This window comes from Exophiala dermatitidis, assembly GCF_000230625.1.
Source record: "Exophiala dermatitidis NIH/UT8656 unplaced genomic scaffold supercont1.4, whole genome shotgun sequence".
Taxonomy (NCBI): Eukaryota; Fungi; Ascomycota; class Eurotiomycetes; order Chaetothyriales; family Herpotrichiellaceae; genus Exophiala; species Exophiala dermatitidis.
This window is the reverse complement of record NW_008751649.1, coordinates 3,571,933-3,586,301: the sequence shown is the minus strand read 5'-3', so window position 1 is coordinate 3,586,301 and position 14,369 is coordinate 3,571,933. Positions and strand designations below refer to the sequence as shown.

General features: G+C 53.0%; 6 protein-coding genes across 7 annotated transcripts; 3 read left to right on the top strand and 3 right to left on the bottom strand.

Annotated features, from left to right (window-relative positions):
* Positions 1 to 172: 172 nt before the first annotated feature.
* HMPREF1120_05582 (uncharacterized protein) lies at positions 173 to 1,957 on the bottom strand (the record flags this gene model as incomplete). The annotated part of the gene is made up of 1 exon (XM_009159765.1): positions 173 to 1,957. The coding sequence occupies one exon, from the start codon at positions 1,955 to 1,957 to the stop codon at positions 173 to 175; it is 1,785 nt and encodes a 594-aa protein (XP_009158013.1).
* Positions 1,958 to 4,469: 2,512 nt separating this feature from the next.
* Positions 4,470 to 7,769, top strand: HMPREF1120_05581. Of its 2 annotated transcripts, XM_009159764.1 has the most exons (3): positions 4,470 to 5,769; positions 5,821 to 6,886; positions 7,084 to 7,769. In XM_009159764.1, exons 1-3 carry the CDS (start codon positions 4,978 to 4,980, stop codon positions 7,428 to 7,430), a joined length of 2,205 nt encoding a protein of 734 aa, XP_009158012.1. In that variant the 5' UTR covers positions 4,470 to 4,977; the 3' UTR covers positions 7,431 to 7,769. The 2 variants fall into 2 exon arrangements, with proteins under 2 accessions (XP_009158012.1, XP_009158011.1); XM_009159763.1 differs by having other exon boundaries at positions 5,821 to 7,769.
* A 148-nt stretch (positions 7,770 to 7,917) lies between these two features.
* Positions 7,918 to 9,872, top strand: HMPREF1120_05580 (uncharacterized protein). Its single transcript, XM_009159762.1, has one exon. The coding sequence runs from the start codon at positions 8,209 to 8,211 to the stop codon at positions 9,727 to 9,729; it is 1,521 nt and encodes a 506-aa protein (XP_009158010.1). The 5' UTR covers positions 7,918 to 8,208; the 3' UTR covers positions 9,730 to 9,872.
* HMPREF1120_05579 (uncharacterized protein) lies at positions 9,203 to 10,802 on the bottom strand. The gene has a single exon (XM_009159761.1). It carries the CDS (start codon positions 10,663 to 10,665, stop codon positions 9,910 to 9,912), a length of 756 nt encoding a protein of 251 aa, XP_009158009.1. The 5' UTR covers positions 10,666 to 10,802; the 3' UTR covers positions 9,203 to 9,909.
* A 245-nt stretch (positions 10,803 to 11,047) lies between these two features.
* HMPREF1120_05578 (uncharacterized protein) lies at positions 11,048 to 12,462 on the top strand. The gene has a single exon (XM_009159760.1). It carries the CDS (start codon positions 11,427 to 11,429, stop codon positions 12,336 to 12,338), a length of 912 nt encoding a protein of 303 aa, XP_009158008.1. The 5' UTR covers positions 11,048 to 11,426; the 3' UTR covers positions 12,339 to 12,462.
* HMPREF1120_05577 (amidase) lies at positions 12,403 to 14,088 on the bottom strand (the record flags this gene model as incomplete). The annotated part of the gene is made up of 1 exon (XM_009159759.1): positions 12,403 to 14,088. One exon carries the CDS (start codon positions 14,086 to 14,088, stop codon positions 12,403 to 12,405), a length of 1,686 nt encoding a protein of 561 aa, XP_009158007.1.
* Between the last annotated feature and the right edge of the window lie 281 nt (positions 14,089 to 14,369).

The following is a 14,369-nucleotide window of genomic DNA, read 5'->3' as shown; positions in this document are numbered from 1 at the left end:
CCTACCATTCAAGCAAGGAGTTTAGAACAGATGGAGTGCATTGTCTTGCTAGGAAAACATCACAATCAGCCACGACCGTAACATAAAGTCCAGCTTATCATGTTCAAGCCTGCAATGCCGCCATTGCGATCCCCTTTGCTGCAAAGAAATGATGCACAATCAATTTGTGCGTTCAAAGCCTCGGTATTGGAATGTGAAAAGACGAAAGCCGAATTTCGTGGTATGTCGACCTGGAGTCCAGAAACGACCCGAACCCGCGGCCATACTTCACATAAGGGAGGCTGTTGGGCGTCTTCGAGACCACTTTCTCCCTCGGGATCGCCTTCTCCTTTGGGATGCGTAGAGAGCCCGGTTGAAGTCGGACTGATTCTCGTCTTACTTGTGCGCCCATAGCAGGGTCATATGGGCAATTGACAAAAAAGATCTGAATCTCTCCGCAATCCCAATACTGATGATCTTCCCAGATGCGGACGCGGTGCAGCTCTGGCACATCACCGGCTGTTTGAACAAACAGTCCTTCTTCTTCAATATCGATCAGTCTTTGCAAGACGGCACTACCAGTACAGCCTTGAAGGTCGCCTTCTGTCCGGTCAGTTCGGCTCAAAAGCTCCACGGCTGCCCGCCGGATGTTGGGATCACGACATCGTCCGGCTACAAAAGCCAATGTGTCTACCACGCCGGAATCAATCCCAAAGGAAACGTTGTGAGGATGTTGAACAAAGCCTCCTATGGCAGATTGATACAGTTCGATGATCTCGGAAAAGCCACCAATATGGTCATCATAACTGCATTCATTGGCCGTTCCCAGTGTGTCGAAAAGAATTGAAACAACAATAGCCGCGGCTTTGAGGAGCTTCTTGGATTTCTCAAGGCTGTGGTATCGCTCCGATGTAGCTGTCTTCGTCAAGTCCAGAGCTCGGGTCCAACTTGAAATGAGAGCTTGCACTCTCGATCTTTCATCTCCCCTCGGTAAGAAAGGATGGACGTTTTGCTCTGACCAGTCCACTATTTGCTCAAGTTTGTTCCGCGCCTCAAGCAAGGTTTGGAAAGACGCAGGAGTTTCAGGTAATGGTGAACCACGTTCGGCTGTCTGCTGCCGGGTCATGACGTGTAAAGCCAGTGCCGAAGGAATGTCGACTATGCTGCAGAAGCGCATCCGCAGTCTTTCAATGATGGGCCTTAGGGTCTTGTTCAGCACCATTACCTCACTATCACTGAGCACCAGAGTACCAGAGGCCAACCTTTCGTCAATGTCGGATACCAAACTGTGACCAGATGTGAGTAACTGATATGCGCTATGGCTATTTTGCAGATTCTGCAGGCATATGAACAGGATGCATGAGATCAGCGCGGCAATGTCCGATATTGGATGCTCGCAAGCCTCTCGGGTGGCTTTAATGCATTGACATAGGGCGAGGTGTTGCAGATCGGAAGCCTCATCAATTTCGCAGGATTCGTGGAATGCTCCTAAAGCGACCAGCCCATGCAAGATGGACCGGTTGCTGCGACAAGCTTGGAGAATGAGTTTGTTCCAGAAAGAGGCATCTCGCCAGCCTGACCATTCAGGTGCAGTGCGCTGGCAGTAGAACACGAGGCTGCGGAGCTCCTCGGGTCTAACGCCCGGAAAGGTGCTGATGCTTTGCATAAGATTGGTGGTTGGAGATCCGGATGAAGATGCAGAAAGCATTGAGCGCTGTGGGCCATCTTCACGACGCTGGTCATTCACATTCGTGTCAAGCCGAAGACCGGGTTGGGTGGCAGTAGTTCTGGGCTTCGGCTCGGCCTCTAAGGGTCGTTTCTTCCTAAGGGCTTTGACAGGCACTTCCGGAGCGCCCTTAGTTTTCATTTGTCGCTCATGTTGCACATGCTTGCGAATCTTCCTTGTTTCGACTTCGCAACTCCGCGAGAGCATGGTCGATGCGGAGTGTTTGTTGATCCAAAGGAGGGACTCCGGCATCCTGCCCAGTCAGTAATGGTGCAAAATGTGCAGCGTGAATACTGCATTGAGCAGCTTCGCCCAGGGAAGCAACTCGGCTGGCGGAAGACATTGGATCATTATGAAACAGCGATAGATGGAACGCAGATAGCTGCGGTCGACAGTGCCAGGAGGCCGACCGAGATGCCTTCATGTCAGTCAGCAACGTGTGCCCATGGGGGAGACCAGCCATGCACTAAGCCGCCATGCCACCCGACAGGACACAAGTTGATATCATCTCTGGGATTCTCTGGGCCACAAAGCATCGGTACATCGGCAATGTAAGGTCCGGCCAACTCCCAGACGCCAATCGCGATGCTGCAATGCCTTTTGCAAGTCGGATGTGCTTGGCCTCTAGACATGATCGAGCTTAGTTCAGTCACATAAATGCGTAGTCGGTGATGAACGTGCGCGTATAGTCATGAACCTGGCTTTTGCGCAGAATGAGGTTCCGTCTTCGAAATGGCTCCCCGCTTGGAAGGCCGCCCCTCGTGTAGCGCCCCCAAAACTGCGGCATAGAATCTCCAACTTGAAGGAGGTTACTTTGTCGACAACGTACCTTATGCGCGAATCGGGGCTCGTCAAAAGTCCATCTCCGATTCCAAATCGTAAGGCGGGAGCATCCCTTGGCAGTGTTCTTCGAAGCGACTGGCCCTGCGCGCGTATTGCGCGTCCCACAACATTGTCCTGGCCTGCTGTCGTTGCTCACCTGTTCGCCTTCAGGTGCCTCCTTGAGGTTACGACCTATCACCGCCTCTCCAGGGCATCATGTCACGATACCGAATGAACAGGTCATGCCCATGGTGAAACGCGTGGACTCCCTTGTCCTTAACGGTCACGGAGCCGCGATTGGGGACGACGAACCACAGCCACTTGTAGCTCATTGCAAACGTGCCAAGCATACAGACTCCGGCATTTGAAGATTGATCTCACTGCAATCATGGCTGTAGAGGCAGGGCATACGAAGAATGCCAACAGCCTAAAATACCAGCCGGAGTCCAGACTCACCAGAGAAGCTGATTGCGTGCGCGAGGTAACGCTGGGAGCCTTGGAACTATTACTGCATGATTTGGGGCAGTGACAATGAATTCCGTGACCGTAGGATTGGCCAATTGTCATCTCTCATATTCTCTGAAAGTCAGTGCAGACTGTGTACCTACAGGTATGTCTCTTGAGGTAAGTCAGACACGAGGAGAGAACAGCATACTAGTAATCCACACAGTCCGAGCGTTGGCCGGTACCATCAAGGACCTATGTTGACGCTCTGGAGAGCTCCGACTTTGTTCGTAGGGGAAGCTGTCCCTCCCTCGCAGCGTGTCTCGAGACGACTGTGCAAAATGTTGCGGGTGATCCTCGTGACGACGGCCGTCTTGGACTTTTGGTGGGTGTAAGGTAGGTCTTTCAAGACAAGAGATAACATCGACAGATGCCCCACGAGTGCGCTGCAAGGAGTTAAGGGACTGATGCAGAAATAGGCCAACGTCGAATGGTGCGATGCAGCATGGTATCACAACTCGGATTACCTCACACAGGAGTTTCAGGATCTTCCTTCTTTTCTGCACACAACCTGCAAGTTCTAGAAGGAGACCATAATAGTGCGCCATAAGACTCGGTAGGTACGTGACGAGTCCAGTGGAGCGGCCAAATAACCGGTGGACTTTCTTCTACACTTGTCTTCCAAACTGGACACTGCCAGACCCCGTCGTGGGTGTCACACTCGACAGTCGAGACGTACAACGTTGTAGTTTCGACTTGGTGGGCTGGATTTGCCATGCTAGTCAGATTCTACCCTTCGATTCGTTGAACCGACAATGCCATGATTGAGACGATGGAGGCAATGCTGATCATCCCCAATGTGTGCTGCAGGAGAAAACGGATCTGAGACAAGGGGCAGAGCAGCTCTGAAACAGCAAAGACGAGAGTTTTTGTGCCATAGCACTGGCACGGGACGTTGCAGACAGCACCAGCATAGACTTTCGGAAGGACATGCAGTGCCGCGTCTCTCTGTTGAGTCGCTAACTGTATAGTGGTGGCCGCGAATTGCAGTGCTTAGGGACATGTTTTAGATGTGATGCGCGTATCTTCATCCAACCCTGCAACTTGGAGCCGGCAGGATTTGCCAGCACAGCCGCCATGCTCGTAGTCTACATCATGGCCAATTATAGACAGACCTCATTCAATCACGATGTAGAGAAGATGGGATTCTGCACATGTAGTTGGTGTAATTACTACTAGTATTCCACCCTGGCTGGCCATGCCCATCACTGCCAGTGATACTTGTCGAATAGAGACTGGTCTTGGACAACGGTGGCTGGTGGTCCGAGCGAGCATCGATAAACTGCGGGCTGTGCCCCAGCAACGGGCGAGAACCAACCAGCCCTGAACCAGGCCTGTTCGGGGCATGGTCCCGCCTGGAAGGGGCCACTTCCCCCTGGTTTTATGGGCCTGACAGCCAACCTTTCCCTTCTTCCCAGGCGCTAAGCAAGCCACAACTGCGTCAGTGTTTGCTGAAGCCACCGCGGAGTTCGAGTTGCCTCTATCCAAGTGTTGCAACTCTTCCTTGCACTTTTCCCACCGGCCTTCGTGTACCAGTCTGTTGAGTGGAATCCAAGGTTGTTTCGATCTTCCCGCAGTCGTCCTCATCACTTCTTGTCTTTATACACTCAATAACTGGAATTGAGCGCCTGAAACCCGACTTGCCCGCTCGAGCGAGACGAAAAACCCCCACAACAACACCCACTACCTAGTACCACCGCACCGCAGGCTCAGCCTCAGCCTCAACGCGCAACCATCCTCCATCACGGTGCCATCTACTTGCTCTTTTGGAAAATAACAGCGTCGAGGCCATCGCATGCTTACGGCCGACCAGCGAGAAAGAAGTGTTGGTAGACATCGCGCTGCCATTTGACAACAGCAACAGACTCCCTCGCTCTCATGGCAGCAGTCCCATAGAGTAAATCACTCCCCTGTTGCCACGGCGGCATTTCTACTGTGGCCACGATATGGACCACGCTCCTCCCCAATTGTGGGCGGTTGCCCACGAACTGGTGTCTCGCAGTGCGACGAACTCGACTTCCACAAGCGCAACCGAAGCCAGTCGCCCGCCCGTTTACAAGGCAATTGGCATTTCTCTAGCTGTCGCTTCAGGACTTTTCATCGGCATCTCATTTGTCTTGAAGAAAACCGGCCTACTCAAGGCCAATGCAAAATACAATGAAGAGGCTGGTGAAGGATATGGATACTTGAAAAACTGGTACTGGTGGTCGGGCATGACCCTGATGATCGTTGGCGAGATATGCAATTTCGTCGCCTATGCTTTCGTCGATGCTATCTTGGTGACACCACTCGGCGCACTCAGTGTCGTCGTCACCACCATTCTTTCAGCCATCTTCCTCAAGGAGCGTTTGAGTTTCGTCGGAAAAGTGGGATGTTTCAATTGCATCGTTGGCAGCGTGGTGATCGTCCTGAACGCGCCAGAGCAGAGCTCGGTGGCCGACATCCAGGAGATGCAGCATTTTGTGATAGCTCCTGGCTTTCTCAGTTACGCTGGCGTGGTCATCATTGCTTGTACATTTGTCGCTCTCTGGGTTGCACCGCGATATGCCAAGAAGAGCATGTTGGTTTATCTCAGTATTTGCAGCCTCATCGGTGGCCTCAGTGTTGTTGCAACGCAGGGCTTGGGAAGTGCTGTGGTTGCTCAAGCCAGTGGAAAGCCGCAGTTCAACCAATGGTTCCTCTATGTCCTCTTGGTCTTTGTCGTCGCGACACTGCTGACGGAGATTATCTATCTGAATGTGAGTGAAAATGGCCGATTTTTGACTGATTCAGCTAACCTCTAGCCATAGAAAGCGCTGAACATCTTCAATGCTGCCCTTGTGACGCCTACCTACTATGTCTTTTTCACCAGTGCCACGATCGTTACATCCGCCATCCTCTTTCGGGGCTTCAAAGGCACTGCTGTCACAATTACCACCGTCATCCTTGGCTTCCTGCAGATATGCACAGGCGTCGTGCTTCTACAAATGTCGAAATCTGCCAAGGACGTCCCTGATGCCGCAGTGTTCAAGGGTGACTTGAACCAGGTTAGGGAAATCGCAGAAGTCGAACAGCCGGAAACCGAACCAAAGGCGGACGCCCTCCGTGGGGCCGCCAGTTTGATCAGGAGGATGTCCGTGTCGCGACAGAAGATGGAACAGGAAGAAGCCAGGCGCCTACGAGAAGACAGGATGAAAGATGAACTTGAACCGCTCGGAGAGAACGAAACTGTTGAATGGGACGGGCTTCGACGGAGAAAGACTGTGGTTGGCACGCCGGGCTCTCCGACTCCGCGCAGGACTGTACATCCTCCTCTAGGCATGTCTCATTTCCCTGACCCGAACGACGAGGACCGCGATCCTGGGCCGGGCTTTTTCGAAAATCTCCGCCACCGGGCCCAAACCGTCATTCGTCATTCTAGCCCTCGAGAAGCAGATCCGAGGGCAGAGAATGCACCACGGAGTCCGATATACCCTGTCGCATTGACAGATATCAAGCTCCCCCCTTCTCATATGGAATCACCGATTATGCCCTACGGCCCAGGCAGCCTGGAAGATGCTCAAGAGCGAATATATGGATTGCCGCCTGGAAAGCGGAAAGAAGAAGACAGACAGGCTGGGATTTCCGCCGCCAGGCCCTCGCCTCGATCTAAGCCGCTCCCTGCCAAACCTTCACCCTCCCCAACCTTGAAGCTTCCTCATGAGACAAGACGACAATTTTCGTTCACAAACTTCCTCCGGCCGAGTTCTCGTACCCCAGATGTCGACCACGACGGCGCACGGCCGGCGCTCCAGAGCCGGGGAAGCGCTACCAGTTACGAGCAAAAACGAGCAAGGAAGAATGCTACGGAGGAGGAAAGACTGGGTCTTGTCAAGGGTGACTCCCACCTTGCATTGCTCCATCGTGAAAACTCTGGCTCTCCAGAACGCTCGCATCAGCCCACATCTTATGCCCATCCGATTTCTCATTCTCAGTCAAGCTCGTCCTCCAGCCTTGATGATTTCCCTCACAATCTCTACCACTCACCTTTCCAACGTTCCCTCGCGGATTCTGACGAGGATGATGGTTGGCAGATGACGAATGCGCCGATAGCGTCGAACAAACCGATAGCGAACTTGAGCAGTCCACCACGAGCGACAGTCAGAACCAGCACTCGACGCAGACCAAGTCCGCCGAGGGCGTACCATCCTCCTCCCGCCATGAGGAGCCCTCCACCAGAGTACAGTCCAGAAAGGCCACAACCACCAGCACGAGGAGGGCCGGCACAGGCCAGAGCAGCGGCGGAAGCAGTGTCCGGCCTTTCCCAGACTTTGTCGACGAGTCAGAATTGGGGCACGACTCAGAGTCAAGACCCTGGATCACCCCAGGGCCGTGGCGGTCATCGCCTAGTTCAAGCTTCCGACACGACAGGACTGATTGAGGATGGGACCCGCATCGCGAACAACCAAAACGAGAGCGAATACGAGGCCAGTCGAAGACGCTTTGAAGAGCAGAGCAAACGAGAAAGAGAAGAACGGCGGATGCGCGCCACTGGACGGCGTCAAAGTTGGAAACCAATGACGCCTTGAGATCGGCAGCGGGAGCTGGCTTTAACGTCTTTGATTTGGGGCGGTTGGACTACTTGACCGTAACGTCGAGCGTCTACGAACATGATGACATACCCACGATTGTGTACGCTGTGAACGGACACATTGGTTGATTAGACAGACACGAAGCAATGGACTAGATGTTGACTAGGAAAGAATCTCTTTGGAGCACATTCTGTCAGTTGTATGCCCTGTGTAGAGGCTGTAGTAAAAAGGACATGAAGTTCTGCGTACATGTAGAAATAACAGAATTCCCCTTCAGCCCTGCAAACGTCCAGATTGTATTGCTTGCACCGCAGTGTTGCCGTGGGTGTTTAGCACGGCGCAGATTTGGGGCGCTGGGACTGGCGCTGGGACTGGGATCCTAGGACCCGGCTTCACCGGATATACGATACGACTCGGACGTGTAATGTTGCCGAAGCTCCGTTGCTTCGGGCGAGCATGGACAAGTTGGAAGTCGGCCAGCGTGCAAAAAGGCCCAAGTTGAATGGATGGATTTCCATTTCCATGACCCAGCCAATTTGACATGGAATTCTTTTATGGATCATTCGGATAGACCAGAAGACATTGTTATCGACCTCCTGCGTGTCCAGCGACTGTGGTTTGCCAAACATGGCTGCAGCGCCGTCTTCCGAGACCTCGCATGAGTCGGCCGACGAGGCTAATAACACGTCTCAGGCTGCCACGAAAACAAACACGGTCAAGGACAAAGAATGCCCATATTGCCATCAACACTTCACCTCCTCCTCTCTCGGCCGGCACCTCGATCAGTTCATCTCGAAGAAGAAGCCAGACGGTATACATGATGTGGAAGAGATCCGGAAAGTGCGGGGTGGCATCACGCGGCGCACAGCTCGAGGTTCGAGGCGCGAGCGGGATAAAGACAAAGAGCGAGACGATACCGTGTCGTCGCAAACAACTCCAGCCCCGGTGCCACAGTCAGCGACACTCGTGTCCTCGAACAGCCAAGTGAATCGTGTGCCTCCGGGAGGATTCCACTACCGCCTGAACAGGTTGAACTGGCAGGCCACGGGCGTTATCACCGACCCGACCACCCTCGACTCTCCCGTCACCGCCGCTCCTCCCACCCCGGCTGTTGCTTCGAGCCCATCGGGAACCAAGCGCAGCTTTTCGACCTTTGCGCAAGATGCGAATCCTTCGGGCAATGCAGAGACTACGCGCGCCCTGGAACTTGCGTTGCGCGAGGTTCTTGACTCCCTCCGTGCCGCGACCAAGAAAGCCTCCCCGAAGCCATCGCCCTTCAACTTCGACATCCCTTCCCAGACATTTCCATCGCTATGCCTGAAGCTGCTCCCAGCACCGGCCACCTTATTCCAGACATCTCCGTTCTCGACTCCGCAGTCAGTACCAATCGCGCCGCCCGGCCCAGACCAGCTACAACCATTACGCCAAAAGATCACATCTACCATTGACTATTGGAAATGGCAGGCTCTGCGACTTGCCCAGCCGACGACATCAAACATTGCAGAGGAGGCGGATTTCCTCAGCCGCAGTGCGACACAATGGGTCGAGACGGCCCTCAATCATCTAGATACAAGCTATCAAAACTGGATGGTGCACCCACCGGAAATACGCAGTCTGTTGTGGCAGGTGGAGTTGCTGAGGGCGTACAACACCGAGCAGCAACGGGTCGCAGAACTGGAGGAGAAGTCGGAGTCCCTCCAGCAGGAAGCAAATCAACTACAGCAACAGGTGGAATACTTGTCCCGGTGCCAATGGCCGCGGGAAATGGCTTTGTGGCCTCCAGAGCGGAGGACATTTGGACAAGCCATGCGGGATGAAATACGATCAATCAACCTCAACAAGCTGCCCGGAGCGGAGCGGCCAGAAGATGCCGGTTTTCTGGGAGATGGTGTGAATACAAAAGGTGACAAATGGGACTTTGACAAATTGGTCAGTAAATGGAAAGCGCACATCAGGGAGGACAAGAACAGGCGAATGCCGCAGAGTCAAGCGATAACCGACAACGCGGCAAAGTCTACCGAACTTAAGAAGTCGCACAGTGAATCCCAAACCAATGGATTTGCCAACGGGCAATCCCCGAATGTTGATGAAAGGCAGAGAAGTGCCAGGGCGCAAAAAGGACCCGTCAATATTGTTTCTGATTTATAAATCAAAGAGTAATGCGCCCTCATTTTCAATAGGGCTTTTCAAGAGTGCGAAATCTCGCTTTGTACGGTCTCATTATGTTCCCTGTTTTTCCCTTCCTATTCCAAATATCTCCAAGAAACATAAATGTATAAATGTCCAACCCGTTACGCCGAAAACCCTGTTCATTTCATCATTTCATGTTCAAAACCAAGTGTCTCCATCATCTTCCGAACGGAGCAGTCCAGACACCGAGCGCCGTTCTGTCTCATCCGCCAGTGCCACCGGATTCTCTTCATCAAGAGCAAATCGGACACTGCGTGTTATTCTTCTTCGTCCAGTTCCTTCTCTCTTTTGGCGAACAGACTGACTCTGTTCTGAATGGCATAGATTGCGTAGCCCACCAACGCCAGGACCACGAACAGGCAGATCACGATGATGGCTATTACATAGTTCCGTTGAACCATGACTGAGAGGATCTGAAGTCGTCGGACCCTGCCCTGAAAATGACGGTAAGGACTTTGCTCGGTTGTGACTGACTCGCCGGGAGGGCGGAGCGGTAGCAAAATTTTGCAAGGATATCGGAGCGCTCGCTGTTCGGTGATGTGTGAAGGGATTGATCGCCCGAAAGCGGATGGGCGGAGGCGGGCTCAAACGAGGTCCGCTGAGCAGAGAAGAGCTGCCGGGCAGTTCTCGGATTGGCACAGGGTGCGAGCGATGGCTCCTGGGGGACAAGGGACGTGGTGATACGGGAGGGGAGAGGTCTAAAGCAAAAACACGGCCTTGGGAGGTCGGTGGATCAATTTTGACTGCTTTCGGACTCTCGGGGCAAGAGAAAAGGGTAGCGAATTCCAATGAGGATGATGATGATGATGGCGGCGGTGGAAGAATTCGGGAATGGAATGCCTCTGGTGTTAGTGTTTGTCCCAAGCTTTGATGGTCTGTAGAGATGGAATGCATTAGCAAGAGCGAGCGCAACAGTCAGTACATGTAGGATGCCGCAAATTGGAGGTCCAGCCTCGTGAAAACAACTCATGGATGCGATGGCTGGTTACGAGAAGGTTGGGCTCCCAGCACAGCAGCATTGGAGGCTGGCGCTGCAGACGGCGAGGCTGGCGATCTTGGCGTGGGGGCTTCAGGTTGTCTGACGGAGGACTTTAGGCAATAATCCAGCCACCAGACAGGCTAATGACTTTGACAGACAGTTCGATTTTCTGAGACAACTGCACCGCATCCCAGCGCAACAAATCAGAGGACAGTTGCTAACACTAGTCCCAAAGCAGAAATCGGACAAGGCTCTACAACCGAGTCCGAGTCCGACTTTCTTTTGTCTCGCAGAGAACTCTACTTCTGCTACAACTGATACCCTGCTCAGCAGTACAGTACAGCAACTGCTTCTCGCTTTCAAAGTTGCGTCTTGAAACCTTTCAGCATTATTTCAATCGGTCCAGGTAGTATGGTGGGAGCGGCGGCCGCTGTGCATCTGCACGCCTCTCCTGTTGACAGCGGTTTCGTTCTTGCTCAGATAAAGGACAAGGTAACAAAGCAATGACAACTCCGTTTCTGTTCTCATCGAAATTCATTTGCGTTTCATTGTCCATGATGACAATGGAGAGATGTTTGCCATGCTGTGTTCTGTCGGTTTTATCGTTTAGCTTTCTTACTAGAGGTTTGTGGTTGCGTGAGACGTCCAACTTCCTATACATTGGCCAGATCAGATCATGGCTTCAGCAAGTCAAGGGCGTAATGGCCTCGCGCAGAAGCTCGATACCTCTTATACCAGTTTCAGCTCTACCGAGGGCATGCGTTCGCCACGAACCCCTACGTATATCCCGGAGTCTGCATCAACAGCAACGCTGATGCCTTTCGACCACGCCGAGTACCTCGACAAGGTCACTTCCAAACCAACCAAGCGGCTCGTTGCCCCTCCACCACCCGGACTGCCCAGTGCCTGGATCTGGACTTGTCATTTGTGCCATTCCCGATATCCTCTCGGCGTGACTCAGCGATGTCTCGTCGATGGCCATTACTACTGCTCCGGTGAAACAGATAAGCCAAGCTTGAGGAAGAGGAAGAAGCCCAAAAGCTGTACGAGCGAGTTTGACTATCATTCATGGAAACAATGGGGTGATTGGCGTCGAAAGGTCCTACAGTCCATGGACAATCCGAGGATCCTGAGAGGATGCGACTTTTGCGACTATCCAAGTCAGTGCCGATCCGTTTCTGACGCATCCCCTGTCGCAGAACTCCTCACATCGGAAGGGTTCGGCTCTGTTTCTTCTTCAGTATCAGGTAGCGAACCGCCAGAGCAAGAACAAAGGCAGACTAAGGTTGGAGCTACCACATCGAAACAGAATGTCGACCTTGAGAACATCCTGAACGGTGTTCCCTCAAGCAACAAGAAAAGCAAGGGGAAGTCGGGCAAGTCTACGACAAGCCGCTCAACGCGATCTGCGAAGGACACAAACCAGGCATATTCGAGGCAAGAACTTGTTACTGGGTCACAACCACTCTTGATTCCTTCGTTACAAGAAGAAATGGCGAAGGAGGCAGCCAGGTTGAGGGAGCTTATCGGGTTGGACGTGTGGGGAGATCTGCATGAAGTGGAAGCTGAAAAGGCAAAGGTTGAATGATGATTTGACGGACAGTGTACATATGCACAAGCTCGGTTTTGGAGTCCTCCTTAGGCCGGGCAATCTATTTTCCAAGCAGCCCGCCAACATACTCCCCAATAGCAAGCATCTTCTCCTCGGTATATCTTCTGCCAACAATCTGTACGCTGACATGCGCGCCATCGTACATCTCGGCGTCATAGTCCTCGAAGGTCTGCTTGTCAATGTCACTGATGGGCGTATATCCGTCGGCATACTTGTCCTTGGATTTGTCGGCAATTGTCACAGGCACGACGACACTGGTGTAGTCCAGCCCATTCACCCACATGGTGTAACCATAGTAGTTGTACTTTTCTGGTCTGGCCGCGGCATATGGAGCCACTGGCGAGATGACGCCGTCCACCGGTCGCCCGGTCCCAGTCTCTTTTATGGTGCTGTTCCAGTAGTCAATATACGCCTTCTGGAATGCCCGTTTTGCGACATTGTTGGCTGCGATTTCCGAAGCGGTAAACTCTTCTTTGGGCTTGTCACCATAGCTCAACTTGATCTGTGGCGAGACTGGCTCGCCCGACAGGCCAAAGGCGCTATGCACGTCCTTTCCTCCGTCGTACACCCAGGTCTTGGTTGTAATATCCAAGATTTCCTTGTGCGAGGGCGGTTGCCAATCGATGACTTTGTGTCCTGCTTTGGTCAGAGCCTCCACAACTAGGGTGATGGCGCGTTGCACTGGCGGCTGTGGAGTAACTATGCCATCGGTCTTGAGGACAGCGAGAGTGAGCTGGCCCTTGGAAGCCGTTGACTTGAGTATCTCATGTACGGCTTGTTCTTCGGCGTCTCGCCAAGGCATGTCGACCACCAAGGGATCGTAGAGCCATGGACTTTGGGACAATATGGACTTCGTAAGAAGACGCACAGCTCTCGCAGTAGTGGCGAGCGGCCCGACGACAGACAAGACGGAATTCTGGCCGTCCATACTGTTGGCCATGCCCTCGTATGGCATCCTTCCAGACGTGGGCCGGATGCCGTACAGTCCATTGAAAGCTGCCGGAATTCGGATCGAGCCTCCAATGTCCGTCCCAAAGCCTCCAGGGGATCCCCTGAGACCAATGAGTGCGCCCTCGCCACCGGAACTGCCACCGGCAGCCAGGTAACGATTCTTTGGATTCCAAGTGTAGCCGATGATGTTGTTGACGGTCTCGCCACTCATGAGAGTGTGCGGCACGCTTGTCTTGCAATACAAAACAGCTCCCAAGTTTCTCAACTCTCGAACCATTTCGCTCTCGAATTTACCACGGCGGGGGTCATTTGGCTTGCCTTCAAAAGTGCCAATCCATCCAACATATCCCATGGTGGTTTCCACATTCTCCACATGGAACTGATCTTTCAATGACACAGGGACACCGTGCAGCGGGCCAACGGTCTTTTTGTGCTGGGCATAGTATTCATCCAGGGCTTTGGCAGATGCGATCGCAGCATCAAAGAAAGTCTCGTGGAGGCAATTGACGAGTTGATGGGCCAGGGCAGCTCGGTGGCAGAATGCCTTGGTGACCTCAACCGCGGACCATGTGCCAGTTGCAATCTTCTCAGCAAGGCCGACTGAGTCAGTCTCGGTGATTTGGATTTCTGGCTTGCTCAGGAACTGTTGAATGTAGCCGGTAACGTCTTTCTGTTCTTCCCTAGAAGGGACATGCTTGAGACGCCATTCCTCCGGGATGGAGTTCAAGATCGCCTCCCTCTTCGCTTTCGCGCGGCTCTCCCAGTCAGCGACCATCTTGTAAGCAGAATTGCAGTAATAAATGGTTTCTGATTAAAATGGTGCTTGTAAGCTTGAGGAAAGTTCGTCTTCGAGGGCAGAATGGTTATTACAGTAGGTACTGAGGACCTCCCAGTTCCTTGGAGAGATACCGAGGGTATGTCACCCGTTTGTCCCCCTCAGGGCTGGCGGGTCTGGGGGAACGTGGTGGGGTGGCGGCCAACGCGCATCTCCTCACGATTGATAAACAACTTTGTTTCTGTACCTCCCTCCTGCCTCTTTTGATCAAAGTGTTATCA

Bases quoted from the DNA above. Each gene is read 5' to 3' on its own strand.
- HMPREF1120_05581 (XM_009159763.1), top strand. From the start codon at position 4,978: ATGGACCACGCTCCTCCCCAATTGTGGGCGGTTGCCCACGAACTGGTG. The intron at 5,770-5,820 runs GTGAGTGAAAAT...CTCTAGCCATAG, and splicing joins CGGAGATTATCTATCTGAAT to AAAGCGCTGAACATCTTCAA.
- HMPREF1120_05580 (XM_009159762.1), top strand. From the start codon at position 8,209: ATGGCTGCAGCGCCGTCTTCCGAGACCTCGCATGAGTCGGCCGACGAG.
- HMPREF1120_05579 (XM_009159761.1), bottom strand. From the start codon at position 10,665: ATGCATTCCATCTCTACAGACCATCAAAGCTTGGGACAAACACTAACA.
- HMPREF1120_05578 (XM_009159760.1), top strand. From the start codon at position 11,427: ATGGCTTCAGCAAGTCAAGGGCGTAATGGCCTCGCGCAGAAGCTCGAT.